Source organism: Micromesistius poutassou (assembly GCF_964030765.1).
Source record: "Micromesistius poutassou genome assembly, contig: SCAFFOLD_5418, whole genome shotgun sequence".
NCBI lineage: Eukaryota > Metazoa > Chordata > Actinopteri > Gadiformes > Gadidae > Micromesistius > Micromesistius poutassou.
The window spans coordinates 1-16,231 of NW_028179367.1; the positions used below are offsets into that span (position 1 = coordinate 1).

The following is a 16,231-nucleotide window of genomic DNA, read 5'->3' on the forward strand; positions in this document are numbered from 1 at the left end:
TCTCTCTCTCTCTCTCTCTCTCTCTCTCTCTCTCTCTCTCTCTCTCTCTCTCTCTCTCTCTCTCTCTCTCTCTCTCTCTCTCTCTCTCTCTCTCTCTCTCTCTCTCTCTCTCTCTCTCTCTCTCTCTCTCTCTCTCTGCGGTGCCTCTGGAAGCCGTAAGGGCGTGGCGAGCGTCAGATCATAGCCTGCACGCGCACACAGGGATGTACTGCTAATGTAATACAAAAATACCAAACACAGAGAGGGCCTTGTAATACCCAGGGATACATGTGTATGAGGAGCCAGGAGAGGACGAGCTGAGAGGAGAGGGGAATCACAGAGAGGACAGTACAGGAGAGGATGAAGAGGAGGGGAGGAGATGAGGGGAGAGGAAGGAGATGAGAATATCAGAGAGGAGAGGAGGAGAACAGAGGAAGAAGAGGAGGGGAGGAGAGGGGAGGGGAGGAGAGGAGATGAGGGGAGAGGAAGGAGATGAGAATATCAGAGAGGAGAGGAGGAGAACAGAGGAATGAAGAGAGAAGTACAGGGGAGAGAAGGCAGTAAAACAAAAGTAAAATGGAGAGAGGAAGAGCAAGAGGATTGCTGTCTGATTAGTATACAGTAGGAGCGAAAGAGGCTGAGGGAGAAAGAGGGAGTGAGAGAGAAGCTGTGAGGGAGAGGGATAGAGGGACGGGCGAGAGAGATAGAGAGATGTGCAGAGAGAGAGAGAGAGAGGGAGAGAGAGATGGATGACATTACGAAGGGGGAGGTTTTTATGGAGGCCGCATAAGTGCGGAGACTGCAGCTCTCTGTGCCTCGCCGCTTCACACAGATTCAATTTGTTTTCCTTCACTGTATGTCACTATGGCACCTCATCAAACACACGTGGTTAGCGCACACACACACACACACACACACACACACACAGAAACAGGCAATAACTTAGTCACACATGCACACCCAGACACACATTCATAAAATATGTATATATGCACGCCTCGTCTGCCCATGTGCACATGCGCACAAACACACACACATACATACACACACACACACACACACACACTCGCACAACACAGATACGCAAGCTCTTACACACATTGTCGATTGCAGTTTTTCCTAGGAGAAGGCTCTCTCTGACTCTCGCTCTCTGCCCTTTTCCATCCATCTATCACACACACACACACACACACACACACACACACACACACACACACACACACACACACACACACACACACACACACACACACACACACACACACACACACACACACACACACACAGATTTGGAGTCTCAGAGTCATTGGCCGAGTTTGCTTACAAACACACGAGGAACTCAATCCCATTTAAAGACAGTTAGCGTCTTTAAAGTGGGATCTTACTTACTGGATGGCTTAAATTACATCCAAACAAAACCCATTCCTACCACCCACTCAATCATCTTTCTGTTTATAGCAGAGGTGCATCAATACCTACTGGCTGTGTGTGTGTGTGTGTGCGCGTGATCCAGGAAAGCACAAGATACGCATACCATCCCGCATATAGCTTCTCGTCATAAATAAAGCAAGGTGTGCCTCAACAGTTAGGCAGGCCCACCGGCGAACAGCGGTATTTCTGGGCGAAGACTCGTCACAGACACCTACACACACACCCCCACACGGTTGTCACTTTGAACAAGTAATTTATTCCAGTACATCTCTACCGGTGTCTGGCGATGTGCTGAACTTAAAAAAAGATTTGTTAATTCATTCTTACACTTTTCTCAGGAAGCTCTCCCCCCCACCCCCCCCCCCCCGCCCCCACCTGAGCCCTTCGTACTTAAAACAGGCAGCCGTGAAGGACGCCTCTGCGCCGGTTCTTTTTAGTCCAAGAGACCAAAGGGCCCCGGGTGCCGGGCAGCAGCCCTGCGCTTGGCTTTGAACATGCTGGGAATTATGGGTCCGCTTATTGACCCGTAACAAGTCCTCCCCCCGGTTGGACGGCCGAGGCTGATCTGGAATCAATCACTGTCGGTGGTCCCGGGTTTTTGGTTTCCTCTACCCCCCCCCCCCCCCACACACACACACACACCCACACCCACCCCTTTGAAAATATGGTCCATTTTTTTGCAGACCAATGGGAAACATAAAAAAGTACTTGTAAGCACACGTCCACACGCACACACACACACACACACATGCGCGCGCACACACACACGCACGCACGCACGCACACACACCTGAGGCCTGGCCTAATCCCCGCTCTCCTACAGGTTTGGACCCTGATGTGCTCACTCATGCGCTAGGCGTGGGCGCACAGGTGCATCCTGGTCCTCTTAACGAGCCAAAGAACAGACCCGAGAAGAAAGCTACTGTGCAGGATTTGAACACGCATCGATAGCTTTCAACGGCGAATTTATGAACGAATGTTGTAATTTCACTTCAAACGGACACCTTCCCTTGATCATCGCCATTATTAGCAGAACCGCCTGTGGGCTGATTTATATCACATTTGAACGGAGATGGTTTTGTCAGGAAAAAGACGTCCTTTCATAACTTTTTTAAATTTGTACATTTTTATGTGCTTTATACCCACTCGCGCCACTCCTGTTGTCTGTTTAAGGCAAATATTTACGTATGATATTAACTGACATTAGTTTATGATTGTCATTTTCTCAACCCACAGAGCTCGCAAGTGAACTGCATGCCGAGTACACTTTGCCGCCAAAGGTGCCAGTAATGAAAAGGAACTTCTGATTCTCACATCTAGTCCCTTTAAACATGGTGAGCTCATACAGTTGGTCACAATGTGTACACAGAACTGCAGCCAGCTCTTACATAAACACACAGCATTGGACGGAAACCGATTATCAGTATAAATGAGGTAACTGCCGTTGGCGAAGGAGACGTTGAGAACGATAAGCCCGTTCATGACTTCCTTCCCCTGTGTCTCTTGGCAAGGGCAATGCTGCTCACCTGTCCACCTGCAACCACCTGTTACCACGGAAACACGCTGTTCAGAGGGCGTGTGTCCTACTGACGTCGCTCTCTCTCACACACACACACACACACACACACACCTCTGTCCTGAAGTCTGCAGCAAAGTCTGAAGTCCTTTGCTAATGATGTATTTACCATTTAATTTGTAACAATTTAGTTAGGGATTGGCATCTTGCTCAAGGATGTTTACAGGGTAGGCCGTGGGCTTAAGGATCGAACTGTGTACAATCTCGCTGGATCTCGCTTGTGCCAGCATGGATGTGGACGTTTATGCATATGTATTGTTTAGGTCCTGGTGGATTCATCTTCATATTTTGTCAAGTGTGTGTTTGTGTGGGAGTTGGAATATTGGCAGTGTTGGAGTTAACGTATGCTGAGGGAGAGAGACAAAAAGAACACAAGTTGGAGATTAAAAGTGCATGTGCAAACACGCAAACACACAGACTTGTTTACCAAAATACCTCTATGCTGCCACTCCATCCACCCACACCACAAACAAACACACTCATAAACCCTTATATACTGTACATACACATACACATACAGACGTTGCCCACCCCACACACACACACACACACACACACACACACACACACACACACACACACACACACACACACACACACACACACACACACACACACACACACACACACACAAATTAATGCATTTATTTCCACATGAATAATTAATATTATGCAGGACATAAATATTACTTGTTGCAAACAAATAACAGTCAGTTCAAGTAAGCAGCAGGAAAAGTCACACACACACACACACACACACACACACACACACACACACACACACACACACACACACACACACACACACACACACACACACACACACACACACACAGGTGGCTGACTCGCATTTAAATCATGAATTATGAGTCTTGCCTGAGCACGCAAGCTCATCTCAATGCTGCTGTGGACGAACAAGTGATCTAGATTAACCAAATCATCAATGTAGGGCAGAAATGTATGTCCCAAAAACAAAGAAGGCCGTTCTTTGTCTCTATCATGTACGCAAATCTTTTTACAATTGGAACCATGTTTACATGGAACCGCTCAACAGAGCAAGGTTTCTGCTCTCTCTGAATCTGAGGAGATCGAGGAGCATATACACCGCACATAACATACAAGTGGGAATTATACCAATTAGAGCTGGCCGATTAATCAATTTTTGATCATAATTCGCATTTATGGTTTAGGATGATTGATTTTTAAAAATGAAAATCGATTAAAAAATATTTTTAGGCCAAATCACCCAGCCCTAATACCAATTATTATAGCCATTTTAAGTAGGTAAATTGAAAATAAAATGTTTATATCAAATTTGAAAAGACCTTGAAGACCTTTTTCTGAAAGAAGTAACGATTTCACATTTCCCCCAGCTCCTTCCTATTCTGGTCTTCACTCTCTCTCTCTCACTCTCTCTCACTCCCTCTCTCTCTCTCCCCTACTCTCCCATGAGTCTCTCTCCTCTAAACCCACTTTTTATGACATGAAGTGATGTAGCTGGTATGCTAGCACGAGGCTGTTTGCGTGTCAGAGAGTCCAGCGTAACGACAGGTCTCTCAGGTCTCTCTCTAGCCACTACACGGCCGGGTACCACTAATAAGAAGGGAGTTCTCGCAGGGCTCCCTGGAGTGGGGTGGGAAGGGGGTGGGTTGGCATGTAGTCACTATGATAGCAATTTGCCATGACGGCAAAACCGATGGCTATAGGCTACACAATCCTTGCAGGGCGGACAGCAACAGAAAGTCGGGGGTGGTTCAAAAGGTTAAACGCACCTGCTGGTAATTGTGATGGTGATAAAAATAAGTGGTGGTAATAGGCGGGATGACAATAGCGAATAATAGCGCGGTAGACAAGATCTGTTGAACACAACAGGCGGTGAAGCGAACAGGCGAGAGTCAACGCAGTGTCTGTCTGATGTGGATATTCATATTATGGATGGACAGATTGAGGGATAGACGGGTGGTTACATGAATAGGTGGAGGGGAGAGAGGAGGGAGACAGGCTGGGAGAGGGAAATTGGTGAAAAAGGGGAAGATGGAGAGACTGATAGAGAGACAGAGAGTGAGAGAGTGAGACAGAATGGGAGTGACTGAATGACAGTGAGTGAGATAGAGAGGAGGAGAAGAAAGACATGATCAGAAAAACTAAAAGAATGAGCAAGAGGGAGTGCGATGGAAAGATTGACAAAATAAATAACAGTTTGCTGTGTGGCAAAGTGGCTCTACAAATCACTAGCTCAGTGTCTTGGGAGTAGGGCAGTAAACACTGCCAGAAGTGTTGTAGGGCCTCACAGGGTTTGTCCACCAAAGATATAAGAGAAAAACACTATTTCAGTTTCTGCCATATGGGTGTTCTCTGGGATAATATTGCACTCCTGGAATACCAAAATAATAAAATAAATGAATCGAATCATCAGACTGATGAGATTTTTTTGATGACAAAAAATATGTTGCTTGTATATATTCTGCATTATCAATTCTGTAATCATTGGGATTCGGTCTGATCGGTTTCAGAGAAATGTGTCTTTGCCCTGGGCCAATCATTTTAATTTCAGTTCAACTCCCCATAAAGCTCAGTGGCTTATGACCATGGCTCAAATCCCTGATTAATCAGGTTTACAGACCTGATTAAAGTCAGCATGAGGCAGAACTTAAAAGTAAAAAAAGGAACATTCTGATTCTGAACAAGGGGCTAACAACATAAACTGGTGTGTGTGTGTGTGTGTGTGTGTGTGTGTGTGTGTGTGTGTGTGTGTGTGTGTGTGTGTGTGTGTGTGTGTGTGTGTGTGTGTGTGTGTGTGTGTGTGTGGCAGTTACTGCAATTCTCCAGAGCTAACTGTACTATGAGTTCCGTAGCCCTGCCACAAATTGGTCCAAATATCACATGGATGATTGAATCCCAGTTGACATGCAGAGTTAACTTATTTTTTCTAGTCCATTCGCCCATGTGCAGTCCGTATTCAGGACACTTACAACAGTGTTCAGGGACGTTTGCTGCTGGTTCTATTTTTTTTTAATAAGGCCCCCTGCTTGTAGTTCTTACCTGAGGCCCAGTAAGCGGGGCTGGCAGTTGTAGTGATTCCAAAGCCAAGGCTCCCAAAAGTTCAAGTTAGCTGATAACCGATATGCCGATACCGATTTACTTGAGCCGATATTTGGAGCCGATACTGCTTTTGCTCCCTCAATTTACATCATAAAAATGACACAATGATGATAACAAATGTTACAAGTCTCAATTTAAAAAAGGAATATTTAATGAGCTGTCTGTAAATCATGTCGGGAAAAAAAAAAAAAAAGAAATCGGCCAATGCCGATACACGTAAAAAAACGCAAATATCGGCCGATAATATTGGTCGTTCACTAGTTGTAGCCCTGTCAGAACTTGACAAAGATGCGCAATGCCACTTTATTGGTCAAAGTAGTATGTCGTAGACCGGTAGACTTTAAAAAACACTTGATTTTTGGATGTTATTAAAGCCATAAAACACAAATGTAAATGCACTGCTGGAATTTTATTAGTGCAAAAGAGGTGTGTTGTTTGTTGCTGTTCTTCGACTGGATTTGAAAAGAGCTGCATCAGCCTCTTACGTTAAGTTAATCTGATTGGCTGGAGGTGTTGTTCTTTAGCTGTTGTCCTTCAACAGCTTTAAAGTTGCAGTGTGAATAATTTAGCCGCATCTATCGGAAGGGACTCGTCAGAAAAGTCTTGTTTTATCATGGCTGTGTTTTTTCGTTACCTTAGAATGAACCCTTTATCTCAGGGAGCGGGTCCTTCTCCTTGGAGGCACTCATGTTTTACCGCCCGCCATGTTTCAACAGAAACACAGAACGGAACGGACAAATGGCTCTGTGGAGAACGCCTCTTAAAAAATGCGTTTTGGGCTCAGAGAAGTTAAAGGAAGCAAGGGGGCGTGTTGTCCCCATAGCTACGACCCATTTGTGATACTGTTTTAATACCTTGTTGGAGCATTACAATGAGCGATGTTCTGAGCATGCCCCGGCTTTCTACTTTAAGGGCCCGAGAAGCGTAACCCTTTCTACTTTAAGGGCCAGAGAAGCGTAACCCTTTCTACTTTAAGGGCCAGAGAAGCATAACCCTTTCTACTTTAAGGGCCAGAGAAGCGTAACCCTTTCTAATTTAAGGGCCAGAGAAGCGTAACCCTTTCTACTTTAAGGGCCCGAGAAGCGTAACCCTTTCTACTTTAAGGGCCCAAGCAGCGTAACCCCTCTACTTTAAGGGCCCGAGAAACATAACCCTTTCGACTTGATACTTGATGTTGTCGTAGACGATGGGGGGGGGGGGGGGATTCAGTCAGTGGAGATCTGCAACCTCACTGATAGATGAAACTCAATTTTACACACTGGACCACTAAGGCAAAAGGCCAGAATCTCCTTAGAAAGAGACTGAAAGAAAGAGAAGGACTTTTGGCCACTGGCACGGACCATTACGCATGTCACAATCAGGACCAACACCAAGTGTGGCAGCTTTACGATTCGGCCAAATAGAGAAGTTAAAACTAAATGGCTTTCTCCAAAGTCCGCCAAGAGACATTCGTTACCATCCTGACGTGAGATATAAAACATAATGCACACACACACTCGCTGGTGCAGACACAAGCGTGTGCGCCCACACACACACTTTCATTAAAGTAATCTATTTTATTTGTGTAGCTTGTTATAGGAGGAGATTAGGCTTGCCAAATCAGATCCTCCATTTTATCACGTAGATGTGAAATGCCATGAAGCGGCTGTATTAGATGGCTGTAATGACATTTCCAACTTGTGTTTGGCTGCCCTCATAATATATTTTTGATGATATCTTTTCATTCCTTTTATTCTTGCTTCAATTATCTTGCCATTCTTATTTCATTAACCTATTTTATTTTTCTGTGCAGCATTTTGCGATTCGAAAAGCCGCTGTGAATATTGAAAAGTTATAATTGTCATTGAGTATTCTGTGTCAGATACCTTCTGCAGGCTGCGACCACCCTTACAAACACATTACTTATTCACTATTGACATAATTATTGTACAATTTGTTTTTATCATGTCTTCAATATTTTTATTTTCAAAACCAATTGTTTGTGTGTTATTTCACTTTGGATGTCAAGTCTTTTGTCCGTGTAAAACAGTACTTCATCATGATTATCAACATTATTGTTATTATATAATTAAACATACTCCTATGACTCATTTAAACAAATCTAAGTAAGGCAATAGAAGTCAAGGCTGGTACTGGTGGCCAGGGGTCAGCCATAGGGATATAGCTGTTTATTGATCCGTCTGTGATGCTCAGCCGTCTATCAGTGGATTCCACTTGTCAGCTGAACATTTGAACACACACCGAGCAAAGCCGCGCCACACCCGTCCACAAGACTTGCCAATCAATGGTTGAAATAACTCGTTGCTTAACCCCACCTCCCTCTCTCTCCCCAAATCAGGCATACTTGTCACCCACACACACACACACACACACACACACACACACACACACACACACACACACACACACACACACACACACACACACACACACACACACACACACACACACACACACACAAAGCGGTGCTGTTGACCTTTCCACGCAAAGCCAGCAGGACATCAGCAAACAGGATATGTATGTGACCTTTCACACATCTACTACTAAAGAGCGCGGCAAACATGCACAACACACACACACAAAATGCAGATTAATCTGAGTCTAAATCAGTGTGGATCAGCATGGATCAGCAAATGTGTGTTAGTGATGTGTTGTGTATATGTGAATGTGCATGTGAGTCCTTGCATGTGGTCTTGGCCCCCAGCCCAAGTAATGCTGGTAAGGGGCTAGCTAACCAGAGGACAGACTCTTTTAGCGGCATGGCCCATAGTTAATGTCGCATTTTCAGAGATAACTTTGTGCCTCAGGCTGTGGATTGTAAAGCTAGAATATCTTATCTTCCACAGTGTACTTGGATCAATTTACTACTATTTACTAGTAAATAGTACATCTTCAGGACAGGCCTACAGGACAGGTATTGCCATGCCGACAGCTACTTAGTATGAGACCAACTGTATACAACAACCATTTTTTTAATCATCATAACTTTTAAGTCATTTAAAAAGTGTTGCAAACAAGATGCACAGCTTTAAGACCGCTGTTCCCAGTCATCGTATCAACAAATCTAACCTTGCTGAAGGAATTTGTTCTCAATGTTTCACTTGTTTTACTGCACATGAGAGGGTATGATTCTTTAGGTATTACAACTATTAAAAGCTAAAAAGTGTAGTACTATGTAGTCCATTCATCCTTTTAATCTAGAGGGGACAGGGTACTACATTCCAGTTTGCAATACATGTAAAGTCAGGGAGACATCATCTCACCCACATTCATGCATCATTTACACCTGCAGATAATTTACAGTTCTGCATGTGTTTATAATGCATGTGCTACATGAGGTGGAGGAAGTTAAGGTCAACCTGGGGGCAAAAAACTACCAAGCTATCCATATCAATCCAACGCAAAGAGACAACCATCTACAATAGACAACAATGCAACCTTGCCTTCTTATAGGGGATGTGAACTAATTTGTGTATTGCCAAGCACTGAGTGTACCAGTGCACCATCAATAACATATAACAGAGTCTAAACCCTGTAACGTTAAGCCCTGTCCAGAAGAATGCCCTGATTAAGAATTGATCTGACATGACTGATTAGCGTCAAATTCCTTCATGGCAGTGTTAATACCATACGGGGTTTGCCACTATGGCAGGGATTTAATACTAACCCCTATTATTACCTCATGGAAATGTGCTCGACATTGAACGCAACTAAAAGTAAAGTACCTCAGACACGACTCAAACACGACAAACACATGACGCATAATAACGAGGCTGTAACATAAAGTGAAGCGTGTATTAGTGGGACTTTATAAGTGTGGAGGACGACCACTGACAGTCACATAACAAGTGAATAGCAAGGCTCAGCTTGGTCTGTCACTTCTGCTTCTAGCCTAGCTGACATGCTTGTCAATAACAAGAGCAGCGACACAGACCAAAGCTCTTGTACTGAACCTGCGAACCCGCCACACAGAACACTCACTCAAATTAATACAATAGTACGTCGACTCTTTCGCATGTTAATACATTAATCACATTTACAAGAGTTAACTCACCTTCTGTGCCACAGTAGCATCGGTGTGTTTTGAGACGACGCGATAATCGCCTGTGAATATCTTAGTACATTTTCTCGCGTGAATACTATGCTATGAAAAATCACATATTTTAAATATTATTTATTTCGTAAGTTCATGTTACATATCTATTTTAAATCTTAAATAAAGGTGAAACACGTTGAAAGGAAGACATATTTATGTACAGGCGGACTCTGAGATGCTTTGTATTTGGTCCAGGACCCGAAGGTCGCAGCGTTGTTAGCAACATGGCAACGAAAACACAGGTGCTGTCTCTGTACCGAATGCTTCTGAGAGAGAGTAAGCAGTTCCCATCGTACAATTACAGGTAAATTATAACATGTCAATCGTCTAAATGAAAAGGACACACGCTTTATCAAATGTCAATTTGTCAAAATCGTGCACGAAGGCGTTGTGTTTAATTTGGCCACTGGCTAAAGTGAACACATGTAATATCATAATAAGCTGAGATTCGTGTGTGGAAAATATTAGTGTCTGAGAGATAACATATCTCAGAATATATGCGTTCACCTAAACAGAAAGTACAATGTTGGTCAGCATTTAGTATTGCTGCACGTTCTGCAAGGCACCTGACGTCACACTCCAGTGCCTCACGTGTTGTTGTGACCTCTGATGTCAACGACTGTGAGTTAACCTACTGCGTTTGTTCTGGTTTTAAACCTCTACAGATGTCCATGACAATATTTGTCACAACGTGAATGATCATCACTCATATCTAGGAGATGGCAGCAGCAACGATGACGTGCTCGATTACAATCATTACGATTATTTGAATATGAAAATAACCTAAAACAAATCAATGACCTAAAACCTAAAACTCTTCAATGATTGACTACTGGACGAACAGACAACGGATTTTGAGAGGGGGCATACATTACTCCCTCAGACAGATCAGACAGCTTTAAATGAGGAGACTATATGTAGACTGTTGTTTAGCCACGTTGTTAAGATGTTCTCTTGTTTGTCCAAATACAACCTAGATACTTTGGTCATTTGAGCTGCTCAATCTTTAGGATTGTTGACAATCTCTCAATCAATGTGTATAAGAAGGTGACTGCATGCAAACTGCTGGTTGTGTCTGTTCTCTGTTGCTCTCAGAGGTTTTATTCTGGAACTTTAACCATGTCCTGGTGTGGATCAATTGGTTGTTTGAGGCTAAATGAGGTTTGCCCCCCTTCTATCTGCTGTGACATCTAATTGGTGGTGACACATTCTGGAATTATTCAGGGATTATATTGGACCTGATGATGTTAGAAGTAACACTTTGTGACACCGATTGATCTTGTGTTGGGACTCGGGAGATATTGTATCAATGTTTGAAAGCTGAGGTATTTTTGGATGGAGGTATTTTTATCGACTTGAATGAAAGTTGTCTTTCTCATGCATTCACTTTTAATTTCTCTGAATGCTCCATTTGCTTCCTAATAACTTTTGTGTAGTTGTGTTATTAATATCCACCAAAAACATACGCAAAGGGTTTTTTAAGGTAGTTTTTTTTTATTCATTATTTTAGTCAAAACAATATTATATCCTAGGTTTTATCAGTTTCCCATCACATTGTTGTTGTTTTTTACCAAACCATTACATTTCTCAGAGGTGCATGTCTGTTGTATTTCACTCTTCTAAGAACAAACCTGTCTCACACTTGATAGTTCCATTCACACCATTCACACCATTCATTCCATTCACGTTTGACGCACAACCTAAAGAAACTTTTGATAAAGGTTAAGCCTCTTGAAAAGCCCCTTTTATAAGCCCCTTAACTGATCCCTGGATCTACAGGTGTGTCTATTCTACAGTGAGTAGGTGAGGCAATGATTCTAAATATGTGAGAAAGTAAGCAAATGAAAGAGGGACTCACATATTGGGTGAGGAAGAGGAGAATATGTGGCATTGGTGATGTACCATGGTGTTTCAGTTGAAGACAGTAGCTGTATTGAATAATGTGTTGTATCTGTGCGTACACACATTCTATTAATCTACTAGTCCTTATAGCAAAAATAATCTTCCTTGGCCGGCAGAGGCCTGTTGCTTTCCAATTCCTGGCGTTATAGGAGTTGGAGAGGCAGCGCATGCTGGAAGACTGAGGGAGTGGGGCCCAATCGATATCAGTTATTATAAGGATAAGACCCCGGCAAGAGACAGGATTTTACAAAGACACTGACTTGCTCACCCTTACTCTCTGAAAGGGTGAGCAAGTCAACTCAACAAGCAGGGAAAAAATGCACCAATGCCGAATGCTGTAATCTTTTTGTTTCTGTTGAACCCCATCTACAAAGCTGTTGAGAGAGTGACTAACAGGGAGAGAAAGCAGGATGCACTGCAGTACAGGAAGCAGTTTGCCTGAAAGAGAGCCAAATTGGCAGAAGTAGGTCAGCCAAAGTGTCGAAACAGCAACACACGGCCAACTAACTTCATACATATTTTTATCTTGTCTGACCCCTCTCTCTCTCTCTCTCTCTCTCTCTCTCTCTCTCTCTCTCTCTGTCTCTCTGTCTCTCTGTCTCTGTGTGTGTGTAAAAATCGACAGAAGAGTCAGTTTTGTCGCGTGCATATGTTTTTGTTTTACCTTCAGGATGAACTGTTAACGTACGCAGATGATATGCTCTCTTTTCCTCCCTCTCTTTCTTTCTCTTCATACTTTACAGTTTAGCTTCCTACTGCAGATCCGAACCACCCCAATACTGAATGTGCATTTTGTGTGCACATGCAGGCAGGCTGTCAGCACTGAGCCTCTGCAAAGGCCCTGTGATGAATAAGTGATCACGGAACTCTCTCCTCTCCTTCCCTCCGCTCCTCTCATCTCCCCCACGACACATGGAGAATTCCCTCTGAAGTTTCAGTGACGAAGCACAACAAACAAACACACAAGCAAGAAATCTGCGTAGGCACTATCAGAGACACACACACACACGTACACGTACACACACACACACACACACACGCGTACACAGCAAGAAGCCATATAGCGTTTTAACTAATCTGGCATCTTTCTTTCTTTCTCTCTCTCTTTTCTCTTACTCGCTGCCTCTCTCTCTCTCTCTCTCTCTGCCTCTTTCTCTGCATCTCTGTGCCTCTCTCTCTTGACCCAATTCCATCCAAAATCGTATCAGCGAGTTCCTGCCAGCATAGGTCACAGTAATGGTCAGTGAAAGACACCAGAGGATTGTCTATAATTCCATCAGCCCTTCTGCCGTGGGATTCAGAGAATTGATTATAGAACACATCTATGCTGTCAGCTTGTGATTGGTTTAATATTTACCCGGTGATCTGGCCCACCGGGAGCTGCTGATTCTTATTGAACTGAAGGTATGCAACCAACGATTGCTTTCGTTGGCGAGTAATCTATTGATTATTCTCTCCCAATTAATATGATTAATAATTGAGTCTATAAGATGTCATTGTGAAATAGCCAATCAATTCAAGCCCATCACAGCCCAAAGTAACTTGTGGCTATACATTAGCTATGTAGCCAAGACGATCTGAAGTAGGATGTTTCTATAGGATCTATAAGGAGCCTTTACATTAATGCTGCTGTATACAGCTTCATGAGCTATTGAGATTTTTAGGTGGTGATATATGATATTTGTGTATACTTAAGTAGAGATCCAGATAATGATGGGTTAGTTGTAGACTAGGAACTTCCTCCCTTAACTGTTAATACCATTTCATCTTATTTGCATTTTCCGTACAATTGATCAATGTCTCCCTTTAATCTAATATTCCTGGTATTATTATCTCTGCACCGCTCCAGTTCCCGCCGTCGGTGCCGCTCCTCTCCCTCCTCCCCTCGCACAGCTTTCTTTTAAACCTCCCTCCTCTTCTTTTCCTTTTCTCTATGCTCCTTGCCTCCTACAATCCCCTCTGGTCTCTTCCCTCAGACACAGAAGAAGGAATTCCTTCCCTTATTCTCTATAACACTGGAATTATTCCATCTTCCAATCCTTCTCTTGTCTCCCTTCCTTAATCTCCCATCCTCCTTGCCTCCGTTTTCCACCTGCCTCCTCCCCTGAGTCATCCCTCCCACATTAAAGCCCATCAGGATCTCATTTTCCCCCGCTAATGGCCTCTGCCTGTATATCCACCCTGCACCATCAGCCACCCTGTGTAAATCCCACCCTTCATACTTTTCATAGCTCTCTTAAACTAAATGAGAGCGAGAGAGAGAGAGGGGGGGAGACAAGCGTATCCAAGTTAACTCCCACCAAGGTCAACAGGCATTCCCCTCACATCATCAGCTGCCATGTTTAATGTCTCGTGGTGGACTAATGTCAAAATTAGACCGCAAGTCATTTTCAGTGTCGGCCCAGAGAATACCAGAGGAGGTCTTTTATTAATTTATATCGACTCAGGCCGGGCCTCTGCTGTGGCGTGATGTATTCTCTCAAACGGGCTTCATTTGTCTGGGAAACGATCCGTGTTACCGCCTGCAGTACAAAGACTCTGGCGGGGGCGACATCAGAGCTAAGGGCCACGTCCATTACGGCCCTTCATATTTCAACCCCGGCTAACTAGCTAACTGCTGGCATGGTGGGACTATCTAACGCTGGCAGGCTAATGGAGGAGCGGAACGGGCTAAAGCCGTTTAAATGACCTGCTCTGGTGTCCCGGGCTTTAGGTGTAAGAGTCTTATGTTTTGCGGATGGATGTGTATTTTGGGGGTTTTACCCAAGAATGTACATTTTGGATGCTGCTGGCCGGTGTTGCAGTCGACGCCATTTCTGGATTCCACTAGGAAGAGGAGTCATTTTCTAACTCCAGATGGTAACTCCTCCAAATGCAACACTTCCAAATAGGCAAGTTAAAGAAACATAGTCCTAACGTATCCCGCTTGACTAAACATTTTTTTTTTTTCCTTCACCTCGAACAATTTATTCATGAAGGTGACCTATACAAGATGCTTTGTGTCTGCATTGTTTAGATATTCCAAGATAACAACACTATGGAACTTACGCACTACCTTTTGATGAGATATTATATGTATACATATTTAAGCTTGGCAAACAACCAAGCTTGTTTGTTTGCCATTCCTTTGTTTAAACCTCAACTTACCAGGCTGCATCTTCTCCCCGCTGTCTGTCGTTTTCCCCTGAGACTCCATATTGGCTCGCATTCTGTTTGATGAGCCGCTGTGTGTGTGTGTGTGTGTGTGTGCGCTTGCGCGCTGTATGCCCAGACATTATCCGACTTGTGTGTAACATTTGAGATCGGACCCACTTGACGCACACACACAGACTCCCCGTCCATTATATCATGCACACTATCCGCCACACACACACACACACACACACACACACACACACACACACACACACACACACACACACACACACACACACACACACACACAGGTAGACACACACACACGCTATTCACTGGTTTATTGATCTGGGTGCAGCTGTGCAGCCCCGCAGCATCGGGGTCTTATTCTTTGCTCACAGAACGGCCCGAGTAATCAAATCAGCTGTGATTGGTGGAGGGAAGCGGAGCCCTGCTGCGCGGGGAGCCCAGCGAGGCGCAGAGCGGGCTTTATTTGTTGTGTGGTAGCTGTTGTTGTGGTGCTGATGTGCGTTTGGCCCGCGGGCTCCGAGACCAAGAACCTCTTGCTCTCCTAAATCACACCTCCTGCTCCGGCTCTGGTTGGGTCAGGCCCGCTGTCCGCCAGCCGGTGCTGAGGACTTTAGGACTTTAATTGTTCCTAGAGTCCACCTTTTTTATATATATTGCTTTCACACTGACTCTCTCACCTTATCCAGAGGGACTTGTAGCAGTAGAGGAATTTGGGATTCCGCTCAATCTTTAAATCTCTGGCGAAGCCCGGCGGACTCTGTTGTATTGTTCTAGCATGGAGGGAGCCTAGACCGGTCCCTCCCCGGTAGTGTCAGTGGATTGTTCACGCCCTCCTCTGTTGTGTTGTGTTGTGTGCAGGACCTATGCGTTGCAGAGGGTGAAGGATGCGTTCAGAGCCAACAGGAGCATTGAGGATCCCAAGATGGTCGCAAAGCTGGCGGAGGAAGGCCACAAGACACTGGCCCTGATCAAGCGACAGG

The 16,231-nt window shown here is 44.2% G+C and overlaps 1 protein-coding gene across 1 annotated transcript; it reads left to right on the plus strand.

The window, feature by feature from the left end:
- Positions 1–10,384: 10,384 nt before the first annotated feature.
- On the plus strand, positions 10,385–16,227 carry LOC311372893 (LYR motif-containing protein 4B-like; the record flags this gene model as incomplete). Its single annotated transcript, XM_084489823.1, has 2 exons — positions 10,385–10,488; positions 16,110–16,227. Coding segments are annotated over exons 1-2 (198 nt in total), but the record flags the coding sequence as incomplete, so codon positions are not given.
- Positions 16,228–16,231: the final 4 nt, after the last annotated feature.